This window comes from Aythya ferina (genome assembly GCF_964211825.1).
Source record: "Aythya ferina genome assembly, chromosome: 6".
Taxonomy (NCBI): Eukaryota; Metazoa; Chordata; class Aves; order Anseriformes; family Anatidae; genus Aythya; species Aythya ferina.
The window spans coordinates 21,265,196-21,287,678 of NC_140303.1; the positions used below are offsets into that span (position 1 = coordinate 21,265,196).

A 22,483-nucleotide genomic window follows, 5' to 3' on the forward strand; every position below is an offset into this window, starting at 1 on the left:
GGATACATACATCATGTATGCATCATGCATATATAGATTGATACACATGTATTATGTAATTCAAGTTTTGCCACAAAATCATTAATTCATACTATGTTTACACAGGAAAAGACTTGTAGTTTGTAATTATTATGCTTCATTTAAGTCTGACTTTGAAAAAATAAACAAAACAATATTTCCCTGAAGTTATGCATTCTTACAGACTTTACCTTTCAACTATTTTCTGCTCAAACTCAGTTTCTGGTGTATTTTAAAACATATGACTCTATGTAAAACACACTGGACTTGTTTGATGTCAATTGCATTATGCATATCCCCCACCCCTGTTTTTTTTTTTTTATTATTTTATTTTTTTATTTTTATTTAAGAGAATATAAGAATTTCAGTATATTTTTCTACCTCAAACTTAGGGTTCCATTCTGTTGAAATGGTCTTTCAGTTCCAGGAATGGGTAAGATTGATTCATGCAATCAGCAACAGTTCTTCTGTGGACTTCTGTGATAGTAAGATTAAGCTTCCCTTGTACACCTAATTACTCTTACGCAACATATTTATTTGACTCACAAATGTAAAGTTGCCAACATTTCCACTGTAAAAGACTGCACATTATAATGCTTACTACAAAAGTGGCTGAACCCTCATCCAAAGAAAGACGGTTTTAATTGCACTGCTTGACTAACTATGATAAGAATAATCATAGATTTTCTGCTATGCAAAATTTCAACACTTGCAATCAGTCACCCAGTATCCCATAGCACTGATTTCACAGTGTTGTCGCCATGGGGCGCTGTGGGGGCTCCTCTTGTGGGGGCATCTCTGTAACTTGTCAGACAAGCACTTAACTGCTGAAACGTAATACCTTTCAAAACACTTTTAATCCTAGTCTCCTAGTCCCATCCTTATTTATTTATTTATTTATTTATTTATTTTACAGAAAAGCCCTATTTCTGTCAAGAGGACTTTTTGATTGCATAAAAACATCATAGTTCTGAGTGTGTGCAGATTTAAATATGCTTAGCAAATAAACACCGAGATCAAACAGTGGCATGGCAAAGCACACAAAATTAACTATGTATTCAAGTCTTCCTGAAAGTAAGACCTGCATTACAAGAATATAAATTTTATAAATATAATCACATATTACATAGCATTATTTTTACTAGAACAGTTTGATCTCATTTTTTTACCCATTCCAAAGTTCTTTTTTCACTTTCCTGGATCCTCTCTATGAATAAGTTGGATGAGAATTTCAGAAACCACACAAAACACCATACAGACAGATACTTTTTAAAGCATTTTTACACATTACTAACATTTCAACTACCATCTTCAAAGATTAATGTTCAGAGCTTGGGGTTCTTCCTCAGTCTGTGTTGGTACAAGCTGACATTCAATTCACAATTAAAACTAAATAGTGGCCTTAGAATTTGCCTTTTTTATGTGAAGGATAATGTATGGCTTTTGTCTCATATTCTTAAGGAAACAAAAGAGCTCACAAAAATTATATGAGACAAATAAGACAGTTTTAAGATCAACTTTTATTGAAAAATTAAAACTGCATTGCATATCTTCTTTATAACTTCGACATTTCTTTAACCACAAAACAGAGATTCTGTTTAAAAAATCTCTTCATATTTGTCACCATTCAAAAAACATTATGAATCATCGTTCAATTATTTTAAAATCCTGGGCTACTCTCAAGGCCCCTGGTTCTTTCTGTCTGCAATGAATGAAATAATCTATCTTCTCCAGAAAAGTACCTGTAGTAATACAGGTATCGCTCTCTATAGGTACCTCAAGGGAGGCTGTAGCGAGGTGGGGGTTGGCCTGTTCTCCCACGTGCCTCGTGACAGGACGAGGGGGAATGGGCTTAAGTTGAGCCAGGGGAGTTTTAGGTTAGATGTTAGGAAGAACTTCTTCACTGAAAGGGTTGTGAGGCATTGGAACAGGCTGCCCAGGGAAGTGGTGGAGTCACCATCCCTTGAAGTCTTCAAAAGACGTTTAGATGTAGAACTTAGGGAAATGGTTTAGTGGGGACTGTTAGCGTTAGGTCAGAGGTTGGACTCGATGATCTTGAGGTCTCTTCCAACCTAGAAATTCTGTGATTCTGTGATATAATCTATCTTCTCCAGAAAAGTACCTGTAGTAATACAACCAGAATTCTCCTCATTCAAAATCAACAGCTGCTGTTGATTTTCATCTAATGATCAGTCTTTTCTATAAAAATTGCTTCAGTTAATAAGCTCTGCAGCTACATGTTCAGCTAGAACCTTGTCTATTATTTCTTTGATCTGAATTCACCCAGCCAAATTACAGTGATTGTCAGTGTGATTTTAACGATAAAATTGCTATATTTTAAACCTCAGAAAAGCAAAGTTACTCACCTGGAATTGTAATGCTTTGAATTAGTCAACACTTCTGTATATCCATACTTCCTGATCTCTCATGGTTAATAGCGTATGGATTAAAAAACAGGAATATTCCAGGAAAGCTTTTGTTTGAGAAGCTGTAACATATTACCAAGATGAAAATTACCTGATAAGCAAACACAGATGAGTTTTCTTACTGATGACCATAATTGCTCTGTTAAAATCAGCTAACCAGGTCAGAAACTAATATGAGCCCTGTGCATGTGGAAGCCAGTACATGTAATAGGGAAGCACTCTGGAGCTGATACTAGAATTAAAAACTTCACACACACCAAAAGAAACAAACAAACTAAACTAAACTAAAAACAGAATAACCTGTAGGTATCACCTGTGTCAAGACAACACTGCAGAAAGGCAAGATAAAATTCAGAGTGTAGGAAGATGGATTTAAAGCTCCAATCTTTAGAGAAAGCACCTCTGTGATAACTGTCTCATTTCTCAGGCAAGCAGGAGGAGCTCTATTATTTCGCTCTGTATAAAAGCCATCAATGGCAACAGCTAAAACCTCTGATGCTTCTTACCTCCAAAAAGCAAGATACACCACTAAATAAGGAAGCTGAAATTCTAGTAAGCAAAACACAATATATGTGCTGAGGAGATCTAGATCTATTCCTGACTACATCAACAGACTGTCCAAGCCTTGCCGTACGAATGCCAGTAAACCATATCACAATCTTTCCTACAATTTTGCAGTCAGTTATATCAGATAATTCTTTTTACCTAGTTTATATGCTTCTAGGGGATATAAAATTTCAAATACCATAGATTGTTACTATCATATCAAGACAATGATCTGGATACAAAATCCACGAGGTTAAAATGTTAAGGTTAGAGGATTAAGTGTAAATTGTGATCTTCCAGCTTTGTAATACTGTTTCTGAAATAACCTGACAAAGGAGGTGCAGGAAGTTAGAAATTCTCACCTAGGAACTTGTAGAAGATATCACAATGATTATGGTGCTGCTGGTGTGGAAGATGCAAAATACCCTAGTGAAGTAAGGTCAGTAGTTAAACGCATTTGCATTGATTATCCTAGTTCATATTGTTTCTCATAAACCAGAAGAAGTAAGGACTCAACCTTCTGTAGCTGGACTTTGGATAAAGTAAAATTGTGATGGAGACCAGATTTCAGGCAGAAGCCTTTGAACTGAAATGTGACAATGCTCTCCCTTCAAAACAAACTTCATTCTATAATCCTAAAAAACAGATTAAGTGAGAGGCCCTCAGGTTTTGATGAATAGCTTATATCTAGAAAGAATAACAATATTGTGGAAGTTGGTACTGAAGTCAATATTCACACTGCTTCTGCGGGGCAGGCCTCAGATCTTACAGCATAGCTGTTTACATCAAAAAATGTTAACTAGTAAAGGCATAGTAAGATAACAGCCTTATAATTAAGGAAGGTTATGGTTTAAGATTAAAAAAGCAAGATACCAACTGCACTATCTTGATGAATAGAACCTACTAAAGAAATACTGTAGTGCTGGGATTAGTAGGGGTTTCAAGGCTTAAACATAATGATGTATATAATCTTTTGAAAGTCATAACCATAAACTTAGAAGACAGTGACAAATTTAAAATAATTTTAGATTTAACTTGGATGATATCAAGAAAAGGTTTTGCAGAATGTTATGGAAAAGGGATGAACAATAGTCCTACAAAAAGTTGGAAAGGCTGTGCTATATAACGTGATATTTATTTTACAGATTCTTCTTTCTACCTGTTCTGACCCAGCCGAAGATGGGAGACAGCATCCTCAGAAGACAACCTGTGGGACCTGCAGGATGGAAGTATCTGCTGCCTGTAGCTGTCTGTCCTTCCACAGAACTGAAGAGGGTGAGAGAAGCTGTGAATATGGCATAGTGTGACTGCATTTCACTGAATATTTCTAAAATAATTAGATTTTATTACTGATTTGGAGAAGAATAAAACAAACAAAAAAAAAAGAAAACCCAACTAATAATTGACTTGCATGGGTAATGGACATAGAATCATATATGAAGAGGTTTGAAATCAGCATATTCCATTTATCACCATGACAGTAATTCTGTAGACAGAGAACTATTGAATTTTCATTTTGTTCCACTATTCTGCTTCCAGTATGGAATTTTCCACTTTGCAGTATTGATTATCTAATGATTAAAACTGAACAAGCTGCAGATGGTGTCTATACTTTGAAAAGCCTGGCCAGTTTAAATTGTTGCAACAAGCCAGCTGTATTTAAAAATTCTGAGATGAATTTTGTTTCTATTTATTTTATGTGCTCCAACTATATAGTGAATTTAATTTCACTAAAAGAATGGTGCTGGTTAAGACTCCCATATAAATACTATAGACCTTCAGGAATCTTCCCAAAGAATTTAGTTAGGATGGTCATACAGATCAGTTCTGAAATACAGCTCAAGACCAGGGGCCTTGGTTAGCAGCCAATATTCACTAGAAAAGCATTCAGAACACTGAACAGACATTCTGACATTACAATAAATAAAAATGAAAATTCTAATAGATTAAGGGGATTTCATTATTTGATAATCTATATACAATGTTAGAATTCTTTCTAATCAGTAAAATTATCTGTAAATTATTATTTTAAGGGCACTACGATTTAAATGAAAGTGTCAACTAATATTTTTGTATTTTTTCTTTGGCTCACAAATACACTAAAATACCATAAACATTATTTAGAACTTCAATAATATATAAATAGGATACATTACAAATGGAAGAAAATACAAGACAACTCTTTAGCATGGTAAATCTCTGCATATAAATAAGCAAATATTTCATATACCTACAATTCAACAGTTATCTTGCTGTAAAACTATTACATTTAAATCCTTTTACACAAAGTCAATTAACAATAATATACACAATCTACACAAATTAACCTCTAAAAATACAGCAATAATATACCTGTTACAATGACTCTGCTACGATTATCCCCTGATGTGACACTAAAGGGGAAATACAACTATTTTACTCAAAGGTGCTGTTGGAGATTGCTGTTTTGTATGTAAGAGAAGCACCAACAATAAGATTTAATACTGTTATACATTTTCTTTAGCTCCTACGAATCTACATTTTAGAAATGTTTCTATATGTCTATTTTTACCTGGCAAAAAATCCGTAGCACATTATCCACGTCATTAGATGTTGAAGGAAAACTTACTTCTCTTAAAGTGGAAAACATGCTGTGGCTTAGGTCTAAGTTTATAACCACTTTATATATATATATATATGTATATATATGTATATATATAATTATATATATATTTATACTGTACATATGTACTGTGCAGAGTTCTTAATTTTCTATTTTAGTACTTACTAATTTCCTGCTGACAACAATAAACAAGATCAATGTAAGAGTCAACAGTACTTCAACTTCAAGATAATACATTTTCCCTCAGTAAAATGATCTACCAATACATGTATGTTTTAGTAGCCTATACCTTTTTGTTGCTGTTTAACGATGTCTTAGGAGATTGGAGCTTACAGAAAGGGAATTTCCTTAAAACGTGTTCTGCAGGACTGGGTTAAAAAAATAGCCAGTACTGGAAAACAGTGAATTAGAGAAATAAATAACTGAACCATTGCACTACAGCTCCTGCCCCAGTCTCTCTATTTCCTCAATGAGGAAGTCTATGTCAGACTTCGTTGCTGCTGGATTTGAGATGACCATTCGGAAGAAGTTGACTTTATCACCCTGTGGCTGATATCCAACCATGGTAGTACCTGACTCCATCATCAGTGCTTTGATTTTTGGTGCCACCTTTAGAAATTAAAATGAGAGAGAGAGAGTTTCAAATTTTTTTTTTATGTCTTTTCTTTGTATATCACAACCTTTCTTAATTCAGGGAAAACAAAACAAAACAAAAAAATTAAATGGGCAGATCAAAAAGGCAATACAAGAGCAAAAGCTTGAAAAACCGCATGCGTGTTTAGGATTGGATATGTAAAGGAAAATCAACAACAATAACATCCACCTTTCAAGGAATCTTTTGATTATGAGACAGACACTAGCATCCTAGCGTATTCAGTCTGTAATATTTTTATATATCTAACGTACATATCATTTCTATATGCTGATTAATTAATTTCTATTCTTATAGCCCAAACAACGAATATTCAAATGACAGGTACTGGAAGTGCATAGTTCTGCTACGGTGTTTGGAAAAAAAAAGAGGTATGGATGATTTTGTCATAAAGAATTTTATCACACCCCCTCCCCCCAGCAAACAAACAAACAAACAAAAAACCTCCGGTACTCTGGAACCAACTTTTTGAGGGTCCTGGATACTTTCCATGAAAATATATTTGTTCTCAGGGCCAATTTGCTAGCAGGGCAATAAGGGAGATGGTGGAAATTTTTCAACAAGATCTCTGTCATAAAGAATATTTTCTGCTAGCATAAGCCATGGAAATCTTCCAGTATTCTTGCAATACTGCACATTTACCTCAGTCTGACTTCCTCGCTTTAATTTATAAGGAATACTGTTCCAACCGTCTTAATATTTGGGATTGAGTAGGGCAGTTTTGCTGTTCAGTTCTGTCTCCTGCTCTACTGTCTGCCAGCCAAGGTCCGATTTCTGGTTCTTAACTGTTTTGTAGGATGCTTTATAACGTTCTTTAACATGGTCAAGTCAAACATTTCATCTTTATTCCCAATCTCACCTATCTTCATTTTTTCTCTCACTTTTGGCAATTTCTTTATTTAACATATCAGTGGGTTGATCCAGGAATTTTTGTTCTCTCCCATTCTCTTTCTCAGTGTGTTGCAGACAAAACAGTATCTACAAAACCTCCCAATTTGGCCCATTCTTCCTTTCCACACATAAAAAAAAATGCAATTCATTTTTACAACTATAAAATCATTCTTTTGTCTGCTTAATTTATTTCATTCCACTTCTATCTGTCAAAAATGTTTTTACAAAATTAATGTCTTTCACTTCCCTCAAGTCCTATATAACAGAGAAATTCTTCTGGTGCTTGTACTATGCCCTCATTGCCCTTTGTCATTTCTTAAAAAAAAAATCCCAAAGTCTTTCAGAAGGTATTCATTTTCACTGAAATGCAGTAATTAGTTAAATATTACAAAATCACCCATTACTAATCAAGAACATTTAAAATCAAAATAAAAACTTGACAAAAAGCTTACAGATTTTCATGTCCTTTACCTGTCCCTTTCAAATAATCACCCTTTCTTTTCTCTTGCTGATATGGTGTTCAAACAGGATGGGGACCTTTTTTGTGCCTAGCTACTTTTTAAAAACTGTTATATGCTTTTGGGACCACAGAAGTAATAAAAAACAATGAATAACCGAGTTGTTCTATAGGGAAAATGTGACCAGCCCCAACAGGAGACAAAGGTGAATAAATATCAAGGTCATAACAAGCAGTTGGAAAACTGATGTCCCAGAATCTGGAACACATGTCAAGACATGGACGTATTGTTTTGAATTAACACAATACTTCGGGTTGAAATAGCAGAGTATATTTTTGCATTTAACGTAAGTCTCACCCTGTGTAACTTTTCTCGTCTCTCATCGCAGTCTGGCATGCCCCTGAGACTTGGTGGAATATACCAAAAACATACGTTTGTATGCTCTGGCTGCAAAAAGAATAACCAAACATGTACATCAATAAACACAATAATACAGATCAATCAGACATTCTATGGGCTAGCATATTATAGCATAGACTTGGATGCCAAAAAATAAATAAATACAGTACTGCTTTTTGCATCTACTATCTTAGATCCCTATACATCATCCCATTTGCAACATTTTAGGGTGCTAAGTGTCAATGTCTTCTACCTTCATGCAGTTTTAAGGGGAACTGCTTTTCAAATTCCCTACAAGGTCAACCCCATTTTCCTTTTCGTAGTAAATGAAGAGATAACAGATATGCTATTCTATGAAGCAGGAGTTTATACAGTACTGGGAGTTTCCACAGAACACAGCAAAAACAGATTTGCAGTTATGTACATGGCAGCACCTGGAATCTCAGAATTAATAGATTGCTTTAAGGTAGTCTTCATGCCCTAAACTCAAAAGACCTCTGGAGAGGAGAGAGAGAGGAGGTAAAGCTGACATCTGTGATATAAACCCACACGTAATTGGCCAAAAAATCTCCCCAGATGTCAATAGTCATGTAATTCTTCGGAAAATAAGAGCAGTTCTGTGTAACTGGGTTGAACTATGAGAGGTGTGAAGACTGTTTTCAGAATTCCATATGGATTTAGCTCCTACACATAGGTTAAATGAAAGAAAACTTACCTCTCCTTCAAAAACCATTTCAAATTCTTCTCTGTTTTTGATTTTAGTATAGAGATATTCTGCCAGTTCGAGGCATTTGTTGATCTGATTTTCAAATCCTACTGTACCCTTTATAAAAACAAAGTATTAATTATATAGTAATATTTCATCCCCTGATGTAATCAACTTTGCAGACAGGCTTCAATCTTAAATGGCTTCGGACAAATCATTTAGCAGAATTATCTGTTGTAATTTAAAAGTAAAGTTAATCAATCACTACAGAAGCAGTTAAATATATCATAATTGTAATCACTATTTCCTTTTGTTCTGTTTTTAAGAATATTTATGATGATAAAAACAAAGACTTCTGATATTTTTAATAGAGTATTTTTTTCAGTTTTCAAATATAAAAATACTGTGTCTTGGCATCCCAGTTCTTCTTGAAGACCATGAACATGGAACAGAAACACAACTGAAAGGGTAAGATCTGGGAAGTAATTTATTTATCTAAACAGTTTGCTAGAACTTTTCGTTTTAAAAAGTCAGAAAACGAAAGCCTGTTTGCTTAAAGTCACTGTCTACCTACCGGTCTTCTGTAGTATTGGATTTTTTGAAAGATCATAATCCCAGAAAAAGTAGATGAGCATTGATAACAAATAAAATATGAAAAAAAAAAAAAACAAACTAAACAAAAAACCTTTTTTCTTATAAGTATACTCCTTTATATGAATGAATAAGTAAAAGAAAATCAAAATTATCTTACTATTTCTGAACTACACTGAACTACACTACTAGTTCTGAACTACACTGATCAAGTGACTTAAAACTTTCCTATTATTTCCATCCAAACTATTGATGGCTAATGTCCTACAAGTTGAATGGTTCTTTTTTTTAACTTAATTCTCAGATATACTTATATGTTTAGAAACTGTGATTATGTAAGTGTTAAAAAAGCCTTCCATTACATGAATCTTATAAATTAAATAAATAATTTCTGATATTTGAACTCTGATTTTATTATTTACCTTTGCTTTCCACATCAACCAGAATTTGAAAATGTCCACATGTCGACCACACTGTATTGCCTTATCTCCAGTGTCATAGGATACATCATACTGTTTATCTTGCTGGAAGAGATATCCTGCGCACATTTGATTGCAGCCTTGAAGTATACCCTGTAATGAAAGGCATGGACATATATGAAACATGTCATAAGTGTGAATCTGTATGTATTAATAATACATATACTGTATATCGAATATGTACAGAAGAATTGTTCTTTAAACAACCAAATAATGAAATACTGACCTTCTTTTATGAACATGAGCCACAGATGCAATTTTATAACCTAGGGTGGTTCCCTTAGCAGTTCCTGAGAAGTCATACGGTTTTACACACCCAGACATCCACAACTGAAAAAACGTCCTCAGCTGCATTTGGATTCTTAATTTCCAATACTAATTTGGTACACTTCACATTGTAAAGCTGTGTTTTTAAGACTTAAACGTTTGATGTATTAACTTAATACACTAGAATAAAGTTGTGGTTTCTCAGTGCTGCATATAGCTACAGAAACTTTAGAAAAAAAAATCTATGGCTCCAACTTCATATATTTTCCAGCTTAATGATACTTAGCATTAGTGATAACTATAAACACAGATAATCTAAACTGGATATTTTTTTGCTTAGAAATGTTTTAAAATAAGCAAACAATGGGAAGGAGTGCATTGCAGCCTTTAAAATGATTGTCTACAGACCAATGGAGATCTACGGGCTACAAAAGGATCTCTGAAGGAAACACAAAGGAGAAAATTCCTGTATGTTACACAGAGTTTATATATGCAACATTTCTAAAGTGGTCTGCGTCTTCTATAAAATATATTAGTGGTCCTTTTAAAAATGTCAAAGACCACAGCTCTAGCTGATGAACACAAATACACCCATCAAAATTCCCCCACAGAGAATAATTTTGCCAAAATCCTGCAACAGTTTGCATGATAAGCATGCATGCCACTAAATAATGGCTAGTGCTTCCCTCCGATAGATCTCAAAATGCCTTATAAAGGTGAGTATAACACTTAATGGGAAACGTTCAGTTTAGAGATGGGTCAACTGGAAAACAAATGGCTGATCTAGAACTGAACCCTACAACATCTACACCTCTGCTCTACAGACTGCTACCACTTCCTCAACAAACATCTTCTAGTAGCAAATGACATGTTAGAAAATAGGAAAAAAAAATAGTAGTCCTATCCACAGACGGCATGACTTTTTTTTTTTTTTGATTACCTAAAGAAAATACTTAGAACTTAAAAGAAATAAGACACCAGTCTTGCATTGATGGCAACAGAGAATCTAGAAGGAAGCCCTAAAAATACATAGTATGTATTTACACATATAGATTATGTGTTTTTAAAAATTAATAAAGCAGTGTGGCTTGCTTTTAACATAATTGAGAAACTTTTAAATTACCACAGAAGGTAAAATACTTGCTTTTCAAGTAAGCAGTTTAGACAGTGACCAATTACTAACACCAAGGCTGTATGTTCAGTATATCATGGGAACAAAGGGACAGATTCTCAGATGAAATAGACTGGCATGGCTATAGTGTTGTTCTTAAAATATGCAAAGATCCAGCAGCTGAGTATCTGACCCATACTGTCAACAGCTTTGACAAAAAGAAAAATGAACAAACAAAAATTTCCTAAACACAATATAAATCCACATGATTATTCCTTCCAAAAGAAGTTTTGAAATGAAATGGATTTTGCCATATTCTTTTGAAAATCAGGGTTTGATAGTTACATTTTTTTTTAACTGCATAATCACTAAATATAAAACAGACCTTCTCCCGGACCAGAATGGCGGAACATTGCAACAATACTCCCATCATCTTGTGTGGATTCCAAGTGACTGAATTGGCTCTACAAACAAAACAAACAAACAAACAAAAATACATTCAGCTAGGTATGGAAAACAAAAATTCAACCTGGAGTGGTCACTTTAGTTTTCTGCTTGTAGCTGGAAATGCATGGAGATTTTGACCAGCTTATTTCACTATGGAGATCACACTATCTCAGATGTCTCCTTTCCCAGCTGTATCATCCAGGAAAGGAATTTTATGTGCATTAACTCTTTAATATCAGACTTCTGCTTAGTTTCTATTAGTATTAATACCAGATAATTAATGTCAGACTATGCTGAGTAGCTGAAATACTAACTTCATCCCCAAATGTGTCCAATTCTAGAAATAGCACTAACAAACCTACCAGAAACAGTCTGACAGGTTATTATTGATTCAAGGTACTAACAAGCAGATGGGGCAAAGAATTAAGGAAAATAATATGAAGCACTGAAAAAATTCAGTTCTTTGCCAAACAGCTGCTGGAAAAGTATAAAGCAAAGCAAAATACACTTCTAATGCTTATCTGCTGCTCCAGGTAGAGCCATAAGAGGCCTTTTCTATACTATCTTGTCAAGTCTATGGACTGTTAAAAGGCTGTAAAACTTTACAGTCTTATCATTCTGCACGTAAAGGTTAAAACTCCTTATGTGTAAGCACAAGTGGATGCATAAGATCACCTAATTTACTTGTCAAACAGATAAGATTTTCTGTATTTTAATATATCATCCTAGACAGTTTAATGATGATGCTAAAATAAATGTACCACCATTCTATGTCCACTGACCTCTTCACCCCAAGTTATTAATTACCAAACGTCCTCTTGATTCACTGCGTGTTCCAGTAGAAGAAACCATATAATGACATTTCACAGACTATACAGATGTTAACACAATCTGGTTTAAAGAAAGTTCAAAGGGATTTCCTCCTTCCACCCGTCTCTCAGAAGACACAGACACAACCACGGTTCCTCTGTTCCACAGTTCCTCTTCAACGCAACTTCTTCACCCAAGTCTGAGGGTGACTGATTCCACAAATACCCCAGATACAATTCCAATTTTCATCTGCGCTTGGTTAGATAGTAGCACATATTGGCCAAAACAACAGGGCAGCCTGGGCTGCACCTGGGCAGCTCACCCTCCCTCTAAGTCTTAGGTAGTGCAGCCAGCAGGTTAAGTAGCTCAGCTGGTGTCACTTTAGAGATTGCACTCTGGGAGTCAAGTATCTTTTTAAAAACTTCAATAATAGTTCAGATGGAGTAGTCAAGAAACAGGAACTTTATATAACAGCTTGTTTCCTTCTGAGAGTGCTATGGTTTCAGTTTTGCGCATTCATTTAATTTTCAGGGTTCCAAACAAAGGCAATTTCAAGTAGCATTCCAAAGAAGCATTTGGTTTATTTTAACATGAAAACATCATTCTCTATTCTGCACAGTCAGACAGCCAGAGGCTATCCTCCTGCAAGCAATCCAAGCTATGTACCCATGGCAGCATGCCAGTCCTCCTATGTCCATGTCTCTGGGCAGTCCAAGTCTGCCTGAGTGTGAGCAACAGACCTCAGCTGGGGCCTGTGACAGTCAATTACATGGTACATGTGAGCCCCATCGCACGTTTGAAGATAGTACAAGCTGTTAGAAAAGAAATAATATCATGCTTCGTGGCCTGTTGTTTTCAATATTTGCTAATTAACTAAGCTTACCACCCGAGTTAGCACCTTTGGGTTTACCTCACAGAAGAGGTGTGCCAAACTACTTTGACTAAACCAGTGTAGCTTAAGGAAATTGTTTTATAATACTAACTTCGTATTAGACATGTTGACATAACATGAGTGAGTGGCAAACTGGACTGGGCAGAGGCTTATACTGTTCTGCTGTTTTGGAGTTCTCTTACAACATCCCACTTTGTGCCATAAAGGTCCATGCACTTTTCCTACCAGTCCTTCCATATATTGTTTTTTATCCTGTACTTGTTCTTACTTACAGTATGAAATGACCACCACTGGGAAAGTCTATCTAATGAAGAACTCTGTTCACTGCTCTTATTTTATACCTTTATACAGTGCCCACATGCAGCACAGCTGGCTCAAGGAAGAGTTTGAGTAGAGGTAGAGTTTGTTTCAAATCCTTTTTTGATTCCCTTGAAGTTGATACCTGCAGTGATGGGAAAGACCTTATGTTTCTGGTTCTTCATTACTGTTCTGATTTTTATTCAGATGGGCAGCCTTTTATGATAAAGTAGTTTCAGGGAAAGTCTAGAAATAAACACACCCATGGTACTACGAATATGGCATCTTCTATAAACTACAGCCTTGTCAACACTGGGTGTGGAAACATCTATGCCAAAGCCTATACATGGAACTCCTAGGTCTAAATCTTTTCATGAATTTGTAAAGTGTCATATACCTTACAAAATTACTTAAATAACAGGATTACTAATACGGAGCGTGTAGTACCTTTCTATTCCATTCAATTTATGACGATGCTTTCGGGACATTAAGAGTCCACCTCCCCAAGCAGCCTGGAAGAGATAGGAATAAAAAGAGAAGACTTGTTGTTTTGAAAAGCCTAACATATTTTAATTTACTCAGGTTCTAATATTAAATATTTTAAATCAAGACAAAACGTGTAAACTAAAATCCTATATTGCTTTAATAACATCATGTGAGTAAGCTACTTACATCTACATGGAGCCAGAGGTTGTATTTTTCACATATATCTGCAATCTCCTGTATTGGATCAAAGGCTCCATATACTGTTGTGCCTGCGGTTGCATTTACAAAGAGAGGAATGTATCCCTACAATAAAAATAACAGTATTAACTATAAAATCCAGCCTCTTTCAGATAAACAAAAACAAACAAAAACCATGAAAACCATTTTAGAAATGTTGCTACCCCATTTTCCTGTCTGAAAATGTTTTTCTTCCCAAGTGAAAAGTACACACAAGCACCAACAGAAACTGAAAAACTGACTGCAAAGTAGGAATGAACTGTCTGTTTTTATTGCACTGTAAGTCCACAAAATTAACTAGTTAGAAGGTAGAGAATATTATTTTCTCTAATTCTTTCTGGTGAGGAGATTTAAAAGTTCTAGTAGCACACTAGCAATAGTCAACTAAAGCTTAGACTTTTATAGAAATATAAAGGAAAATTAATTAAATGTGGTAAATTGTGATTTGAAAGCTTGAAGTTATTCCTTTAATCTTTATCTACTGACAAACAGAATAGAGCAAAACAAAGCCATCCGAAACAAAAGTATTAAATGTAGAACCATAAGATCAAAATGAGACAATTTCGAGTTAGGTTAAATAAATGTGAACCACAATTCCAAGTATAAAGAAGATAAGAAATCAAGAAAAATCTTGATACCTCTAACTTTGGTGGTTTTATATAAAATTAATGGATTTTTCATTGTGCTGATTTAAGAAATAATAATAAATGCTTCAAAAAATTAAACTTGCTAGGTATAGTCACTAACCCTGCAGCTTCACACATGGAATCTAAAGGAATTTTTAGGACTAACATCCAACAGAATTTTTGATGTTTTTAACTAAACCTTAAGGTTTGGATAAAAGTAGTTTTAGTTTCGTGTTTTAGTATTTTTTCATACTATTTCCAAACAGAAAATTATTTTAAAAATTCATAAAATACAGATGTGGGTCAAAAGTGTGTGAGATAGAGAGAGAGATAGAGAGAGAGAGAGAAAGAGAGAGACTTTTAATAGTAAATGGAAACCATGGCAAGATAATTCCCTAAGCAATATAGAAGTGTATAATTAATCAGCTGAAAAAATGTTATTATAGCATTTATATTATTATAATATGTTTGTTTAATGTTAACCCTCAGCCTTCAAAGGAAGAGGTAATATATTTTACTAAGCTAAATATTTAAGCACTAATTTTTTTAAAACGCAAACCTTTTGTTTCGCTTCCAAAATTTTTGCTTCCAAATCAGCTGGTATTATTTTGCCTCTGTAATTATTGTAGAAACAGAAAGACAAAGAAAATTAAAGAGTGCATAGAGAAATACTAGCTACAGTTGAAATAATTTAATAGGATTTTCTCAACAGGCCATTAGCAACTTGACACACTGTATTGAACCAGTCCTTAAGTACAATAAAAGAAATTTAACAGATGAACATATTTAATATATCAAAACATTAGCATCTATCCTACCTTTCATTGCATTTTATCAAAATCACGTTGTCTGTTCCAAATCCAAGTGCAGCTCCAGCTTTCTTTATTGAGTAGTGACTCTGAAGGAAACCATGCACATTTAATGGAGTAGTCATTTAATAATGAAATGTCTTCACAATATACATCAATTAGTTAACAGAGTATTGAGCTCACATGTTCTGAGGTAAAGAGAACCAGTTTAGGGACTGCAGCCATGCCTTTGGTTTTGACTTCAGGGAAATATTTGTAGCGTGCAGCCATTATGCTGTACATGTTGGAAACAGCTCCTCCTGTGAATGAACAAATAAATGAATGAAGACTCAGAGTGATGATGAGAAAAAAAAATATCTTATTAGACCAAAGACATACAAGACTCACTTGGATTATCGGTGAAAGTGGCAGTGAACTATGAAAAAACAAATCTCTGAAATATGTGGTCATATGTCTAAACAGCATAGGGACAGACGCTCTATAAAGCCATACTGATAATCTATCATCTCTTTCAATTGCTAATATTTTGAAACACATTCCTAAAAGGTCGGTTTTCATTTCACTGCTTTTGCATGACAGCTTCTTGTTAGCATGAAAAACAGGAAGTTACTGAATTCTCTGGGTCTGAAGAAAATTCACATACTGGATAGATTTATCCTGTCTCATTGAAGATGTAGAACTAGATGGCTAAGAGGTAGCTTTCTACAGCTCAAGTAGTTATCCTAAGTTTCCTTTATAGTCAGTTAAAAGAATATTTTGATACTTTCGAAGAATGTGAATTGAGAGAAAATATCTATTTCCCTTTCTTTTCTTCTAAAAGGAGCTCAGGACAACTAGCTCAGTTGAACAATGCAGACAAGATTTAGTAATAAGAATCTTACCCATAAAGTTTAGGGGAATTTCTTCCTATAGTATTTCTTCATCAACTAGAACACTGGGCAAAATCTGTATTTTTCTTGCAGGTGGGACTAGAGACCAAGCAAGAGTGCATTTCTGGATTTTAGGTAGGCTATTCCAAAAGGAGCTGGAATTTGCCCTTCATCCTGTGAAACATGATGGTTTCTCTTGAACAACAAACCCAGAAATCTGGAGTTCTGCTGGGTGCCCCAGCTTCCACATGGTTTCCCAGTCTTTTCTAACACTGCTAACAGCTTTTATACTGCTTTCATGGGAAGACGCTTCGGCTTGGTCTTCAGAATGATACTTCTGAGAATCCAGTTGGATTTCTGGGAAAATTATGGCCCAGAAAGTGACAAACAGTCCCTTTTCTTAAGGCTCTCAAGAACAATTGGTCAGGAGAAGTTGTGGTTCTGCAGGTCATTACCTCCAGAAATGACACACAAGAGAAGGTGTCTAAATGCCTAATTACATGCCAGAGCTCATAATCAAGCTTTAAAAATGTCAGCCATCATAGACAGACATGCCCAAAGATAAAAAATATTTTTTTTCAACTTCTTTTTGTGGGATGTTTGAACAAAGCATGTACTTCAGGTGAGAAATTCATACTTCTAAAACTCTGACGTCATTTTGTCTTGAAAACATTTCAAGCAAAACGTGGACATTCAGACACAGCTTCTGTTTGTTTGAATATTTTAAGTTTTAGTAAACCAACAAAAACACGAGAAAAACCCACCAGGTGAGAATATTCCATCGCCATCTTTATTTGACCATCCAATAATCTCTCTCATCTTCCGAAGTGTTATTTGTTCCATGAGGACAAAAACAGGGGCAATTTCATATGTGAACCTACATGGATAAAGCAAACAAAATAAAATAAATAAATAAATATAGATTTCAAAACATACAATCAATTCTCAGTCTAAATTGAAAACTAGAAATGTGAAAATGCTCAATTCATATAAAAAAAAAAAAAGGAATCTGCAGCATCTGATATAGCAAACTTTACACAAGCACAAATCCTCAGGAAGACAAAATGTGAAATATTGGTCAATAAAGACCTGCAGTATCAATAACTTTTCTATTATAACCAACATGAGACCTAATGTTTATCATCAGTGTGCTAGGGACTGCTGTGCTGTCACACATTTGTCTCCCAAAGTGCCAATTCCTTATGAAAACTGTGAACTTACTGAGCTAACCACAGCCATAATTAGAAGTATTGAGCTAGGCCTTCAAAGTCTAAATACAATTAATTATGTGGATTTATTCCGTTGATGATCTCCAAGGACAACTTATTTCTACAATACCATGTGATCAATAACTGTCAAGAGTAATTATAAATGATGATTTTCTAATTAACAATTACAAAAAAACAAGACAGCAGTCAACTGTTGTACCCATTTAATGAGGGCAAAACACATTGCATAGTCTGGTATGCCATGATGTCACAGACAGCTCTGTGGATGGAAAGTGACAGCCATACAACCATTTTTTGGATAAATTGCTACTGCTGTAAATAAACTGCTTGCTGTGTATACCAAAAAAAAAATAAATAAAGGGGGTGGGGGGGTGGAGGTGAGAGGGATAGGTGAAGGCAGAAACAGAAAGGAACTAAACAATTAATCTGTGATTTTTAACAGAATCTTCAAGAATATGACACCCTGACACTGGATCTGACTGATCATTTATGCCTTCCACTTGTACAATTTTACGAATGTGTACGTTGTTTCTTTAATACTAAAATGACACTTTGATAATAGGTATGGCAAACCTTGAGGAGACAAGCTATGCCTGAAAGCTTGTCTTTTACTTATATCTACACTGCTTAGTTTAAAATATTAACTTTCATATTTTTTTTCTTATTATTATCATTGCTATTTTGAGAAGCAAAAATACTACTTATTTTGCTTTGATCATCATCAGAACTGTCAGAAATAGCTGAACATGGATCTGGATTTTGGGTGCTTCCAATAATTAGAGAAACACAAAATTAACAAACTAGATGGTGTCTGCAATCTCCTCAGTAGCAAAAACATGACAGCTCATTTTGATTTGTGCTTTTTTTACATACTGCAAGTCTAAGACATATTCCAACCTTTATTTAGGCTGAAAGTCCAACAGAAGCCAAAAGGAACTCAGCAGTGTACAAAACAGTGTAGCCTAAGAGAGGACATACTTAAGTCAATGTGATTTTTTTTTTCCAGAAGTTTAAATGCATTTTTATTTTTATTTTGAGATCTTGCACACTGATCCCTACATACTTCCTGTAAGACTCAATGGCTTGTATAGAAAGTATACACTATTAAGCTTTTTTTTTTTTTTTTTTTTGTATTCAAAATACTAAATGATCACATGGGAATTTTAAATTATACTGAAAAGCAAGTAAAATAGAATTTACTTATTTTATTATGTAATTATTTTCTGAGTCTCCAAAGGCTTACAAAGAAGTCAAAAAAACAACTGTGGATGATTATAAATGACAAGACTACAGTAGTTATATTAGAAGATGGCTAAGATTATGAATATAACAACTTGCTCAAGGTCAGTCCAACTTGTTTTAAACTTCAATGATTTTGAAAATTTTGCTAAAATGTAGAAAATGTGTTTGGCCCATAAGGAACTGTCCTACTTTAAAACCATTCTCCTGACAAAAAATCCTGACTAGATTTTTTTCCATACAGTTACAACCTGTACAGGTATTTCTATGAATTAACTAAAACAGTCATGAATCTCAGGTCTTCTCTAGAAGAATAAAATAATGGTTTTATCTTGGTAGTGGGTAGCACTGGCTTAATTCTGCCCTCAACTAAAGGCAGAAGCATTTTTATTAGGACAAAGCGTTCTTTCCCTGTTCCCATTTGCCAATATTTATTTTTTTTTAAAAAAAAAAAGCATTCTGAGAACAAATATAAAGCATTTTAGATTATATATGTTAATTTTTCATAAATATGCATATGAATATTTATGTACAAATGCATAAACCCAATACTATAAACATAGTTCTCTCATCTTGGCCAACAGCGGGCATAAAACAAACTTCCAGACAGCATCATTGCTCTCTAACCTCAGCTGGCTGCCGTGTGGTGAGCAAGCTCCCCATACTACTGATCCCTAGAGCTAAGTGAGTAATAGCAGCTCCTGAAAATTCCACCCAGAAAGCCTTAAGCTCAGTGATGGAGCTATGAATAGCATGTTGATACATTATTTCCAAGTCAACGTGGGAAGTTTATTATGTTTAATTTAATATAGCATCTTCACAGTGACATTTAAGGAACGTTTCCTAATGACAATATATTTTTTTTTTTAGAAAATACAGATGTTTTCTCAAAATCCATTTGAGAAAGGAAATATGTATTCTTCTAACTGTACACTAAGCGTATATTTTAAATAGTGTTTATAGGGGGAAAAGAAACATGGGAAATCGAAGACATACCCTACCACAATCCAGTGTTACTGTCACGTTACATGGTTGTGTAACTGAAATAGGTTAGAACAGTTTCCAGATAAAGGTCAAAACCTGCTCTTCCATGCCAGAACACCGCTCAGAACAAGTGGTATGTTCCCCCGAGCTCGAAGAGTCAGTATGGCTATTGTTAATAACCTTGTCAGTTCTTTAAATTGTATTTTACAAACATCTTGCTTCAACTATACTTGCAATTACTGTGTTACTTTTAAAGCAAATCATGTTGACCTTGGTTTGCTGAAAAAAGAGCTACATACCATTTTGCATTTGATAAACATCAAACAGATTCAATTTTAACACTTGCAGAAAAGTGTTTTCAAGATAGCTTCACGTTTAAAGTACAAATGAATCAGAAACTAGCTTTACAGAACTAGCTATTTAAAAATATAACTTTAAAACCAAAATAAGAAAGACAAAAGCAACTTCATAAAAGAGTTACTCTTACAGAACTAAGTGTGATGTTTCTAATAATGATGGTAACATTTCATAAGATTATCAAAGTCTGCCACAGAGCTGAATTCTGATTTGCCTTATTATACTTGTGCAATTTAATTGATTACGAAAGGATAGCTAAGCTAGGATAACTAAGTCAGTCAACGGAAATGAAGCCTGCAAAAAAGTGACACTCTTTAAAGTATGTTTTTGTCACAGAGGACCAACATTTAATCAAGACTTTATTTTAGAAATGTAATCAGAACTGTTTTAGCTTTTATTTATGGTCCTAGGAAGGAATAAAAAAGCGCCCTGCACTACTAGTTTTACCATTAAAATGTATGTTGCTACTGTTTGTTGTGGTTTTTTGTTTGTTTGTTTGTTTTTTCTTCCAGTCAGCTTTTAGATCTGAATCTCTTACAGCATTTTTTAGCAAACAAAACTAATTGGAAAGATGATAATTGTAAAGAGCGGGTTGGTTTTGGCTGGAGCACCTTATGCAATTTTCTTTACTGCTAATGTCACAAAACAGGCACAGCTCCTAATCTACACAGAGCTGCTAGCGATCAGCTATACTTAATGAACCATTTATTCATGGATGGACCAGGAGAAACTGTTCATTTTCAGATCTGCAGATACATTTCCTGTGTTCTGCCAATTAGCAACAAACTACTTAGACTAGAGGTAGCTTTACAGTTAAAACACATCCAATACAGGGCTAAAACAGAAGGCAGTCAGTTACCTGCCAAATATTTAGAGTCCCAGCACATTTTGGAACATATGCAGATCAATACACAAATAAAAACCATGAAAAAGTTTTCTTCACAAATGACACTTAGTTGCAAAAAAATCAGCATAACATCTTTCACTTTTCTGAAGCATTTCATTTCATTTTACTATCATTTACTGATGTGAAAAAAAAATGAAGTTTTCTGACAGGTTCTAGAAGTAATTTTTTACTTTTTCTGACTATTTTTTTATACACTACTTTAACAAATCCTAGAGTAGGTAATTCCTTCATTACCATTAAACTAATTTCCAGTATTACATTTTTAACCCTTTTGAAGCCACACAGAAGTAACTTCTTTACCAGCACATACACAGGAAAAGGTGGTGGTCCAAGTCTTACCTCTGAAGCCAACGGGAAAAAATGCAGTAGTTTTGTTTATGTTGTATTCTACTGTTACTAAATGCAGAATTACTCAGTCTATAGACAAATCTTTAAAAAAATGTATGGAAAAGATAAAGACTAGTCCAAGAGAAGAGAAATCCTTTCTATTAGAATCAGAATATTAATAGCATATTAGAATCAGCATATTTTACTCACCACGTGCTCGGATATTTGCATTGTATTTATCAGAAATATTAAACTGTTCAGCTTCACGTAACTATTTGGTCTGTATTACTGTCACGGGTGACACTTTTATTGAAGATACACCAATCAGCATTTAAAGCTGATAACTACGGATCTATCACGATGCATGTCTATCGTGACAGATGACAACCCCTTTAACCACAGCACGAGGCACAGAAGCTGGCAAGACACCGCTTACATGTTTGTGTTAGCAGTCGATGTCAGCCACTCCCCGGCCAAGCCAATGATGTCCAGCCCTGTGGAGAGCTGATTGAAAAAGCGCGGATGACCTGAAAGACAATTGAGAGCGGCTCAGCACGACCCCACGGCTGTCCCCAAAGCTCCCCTTCCAACCCAGCAGCGCCCCTCGGCTCGGGGGGGCGAGGAGGCACAGACTTCGCCCACGGCCTCGCTGCGGTTGGGGCCCTGCCGGCCCGTCAGCTCAGCCGCCATTTCACCGCCCTCACGGAGCGGGCCGGGCTGCGGCCCCGCTGCCGGCAGGGCGAGCTTCGCCCGGCTGGCCTCAGCCTGCAAACAGGCGTCCCTTCGCTACGGGCACGGAGCCCAAACGCGGCCAGGCGCCG

General features: G+C 35.1%; 1 protein-coding gene across 2 annotated transcripts in view; it reads right to left on the bottom strand.

Annotated features, from left to right (window-relative positions):
* Window positions 1-1,518: 1,518 nt before the first annotated feature.
* Window positions 1,519-22,483, bottom strand: part of GAD1 (glutamate decarboxylase 1) — a 38,631-nt gene continuing 17,666 nt past the window's right edge. For both annotated transcript variants that reach the window (XM_084524492.1, XM_084524493.1), the window contains 12 exons: window positions 22,099-22,189; window positions 17,384-17,496; window positions 15,934-16,049; window positions 15,760-15,839; window positions 15,501-15,555; window positions 14,265-14,381; window positions 14,040-14,104; window positions 11,532-11,610; window positions 9,712-9,861; window positions 8,708-8,815; window positions 7,951-8,040; window positions 1,519-6,201 (listed from right to left, as the gene is read on the bottom strand). In XM_084524492.1, the coding sequence (XP_084380618.1) occupies window positions 6,028-6,201; window positions 7,951-8,040; window positions 8,708-8,815; window positions 9,712-9,861; window positions 11,532-11,610; window positions 14,040-14,104; window positions 14,265-14,381; window positions 15,501-15,555; window positions 15,760-15,839; window positions 15,934-16,049; window positions 17,384-17,496; window positions 22,099-22,189 (1,238 nt within the window). In that variant the 3' untranslated portion in view covers window positions 1,519-6,027. The remainder of the gene's footprint in view (window positions 6,202-7,950; window positions 8,041-8,707; window positions 8,816-9,711; window positions 9,862-11,531; window positions 11,611-14,039; window positions 14,105-14,264; window positions 14,382-15,500; window positions 15,556-15,759; window positions 15,840-15,933; window positions 16,050-17,383; window positions 17,497-22,098; window positions 22,190-22,483) is intronic.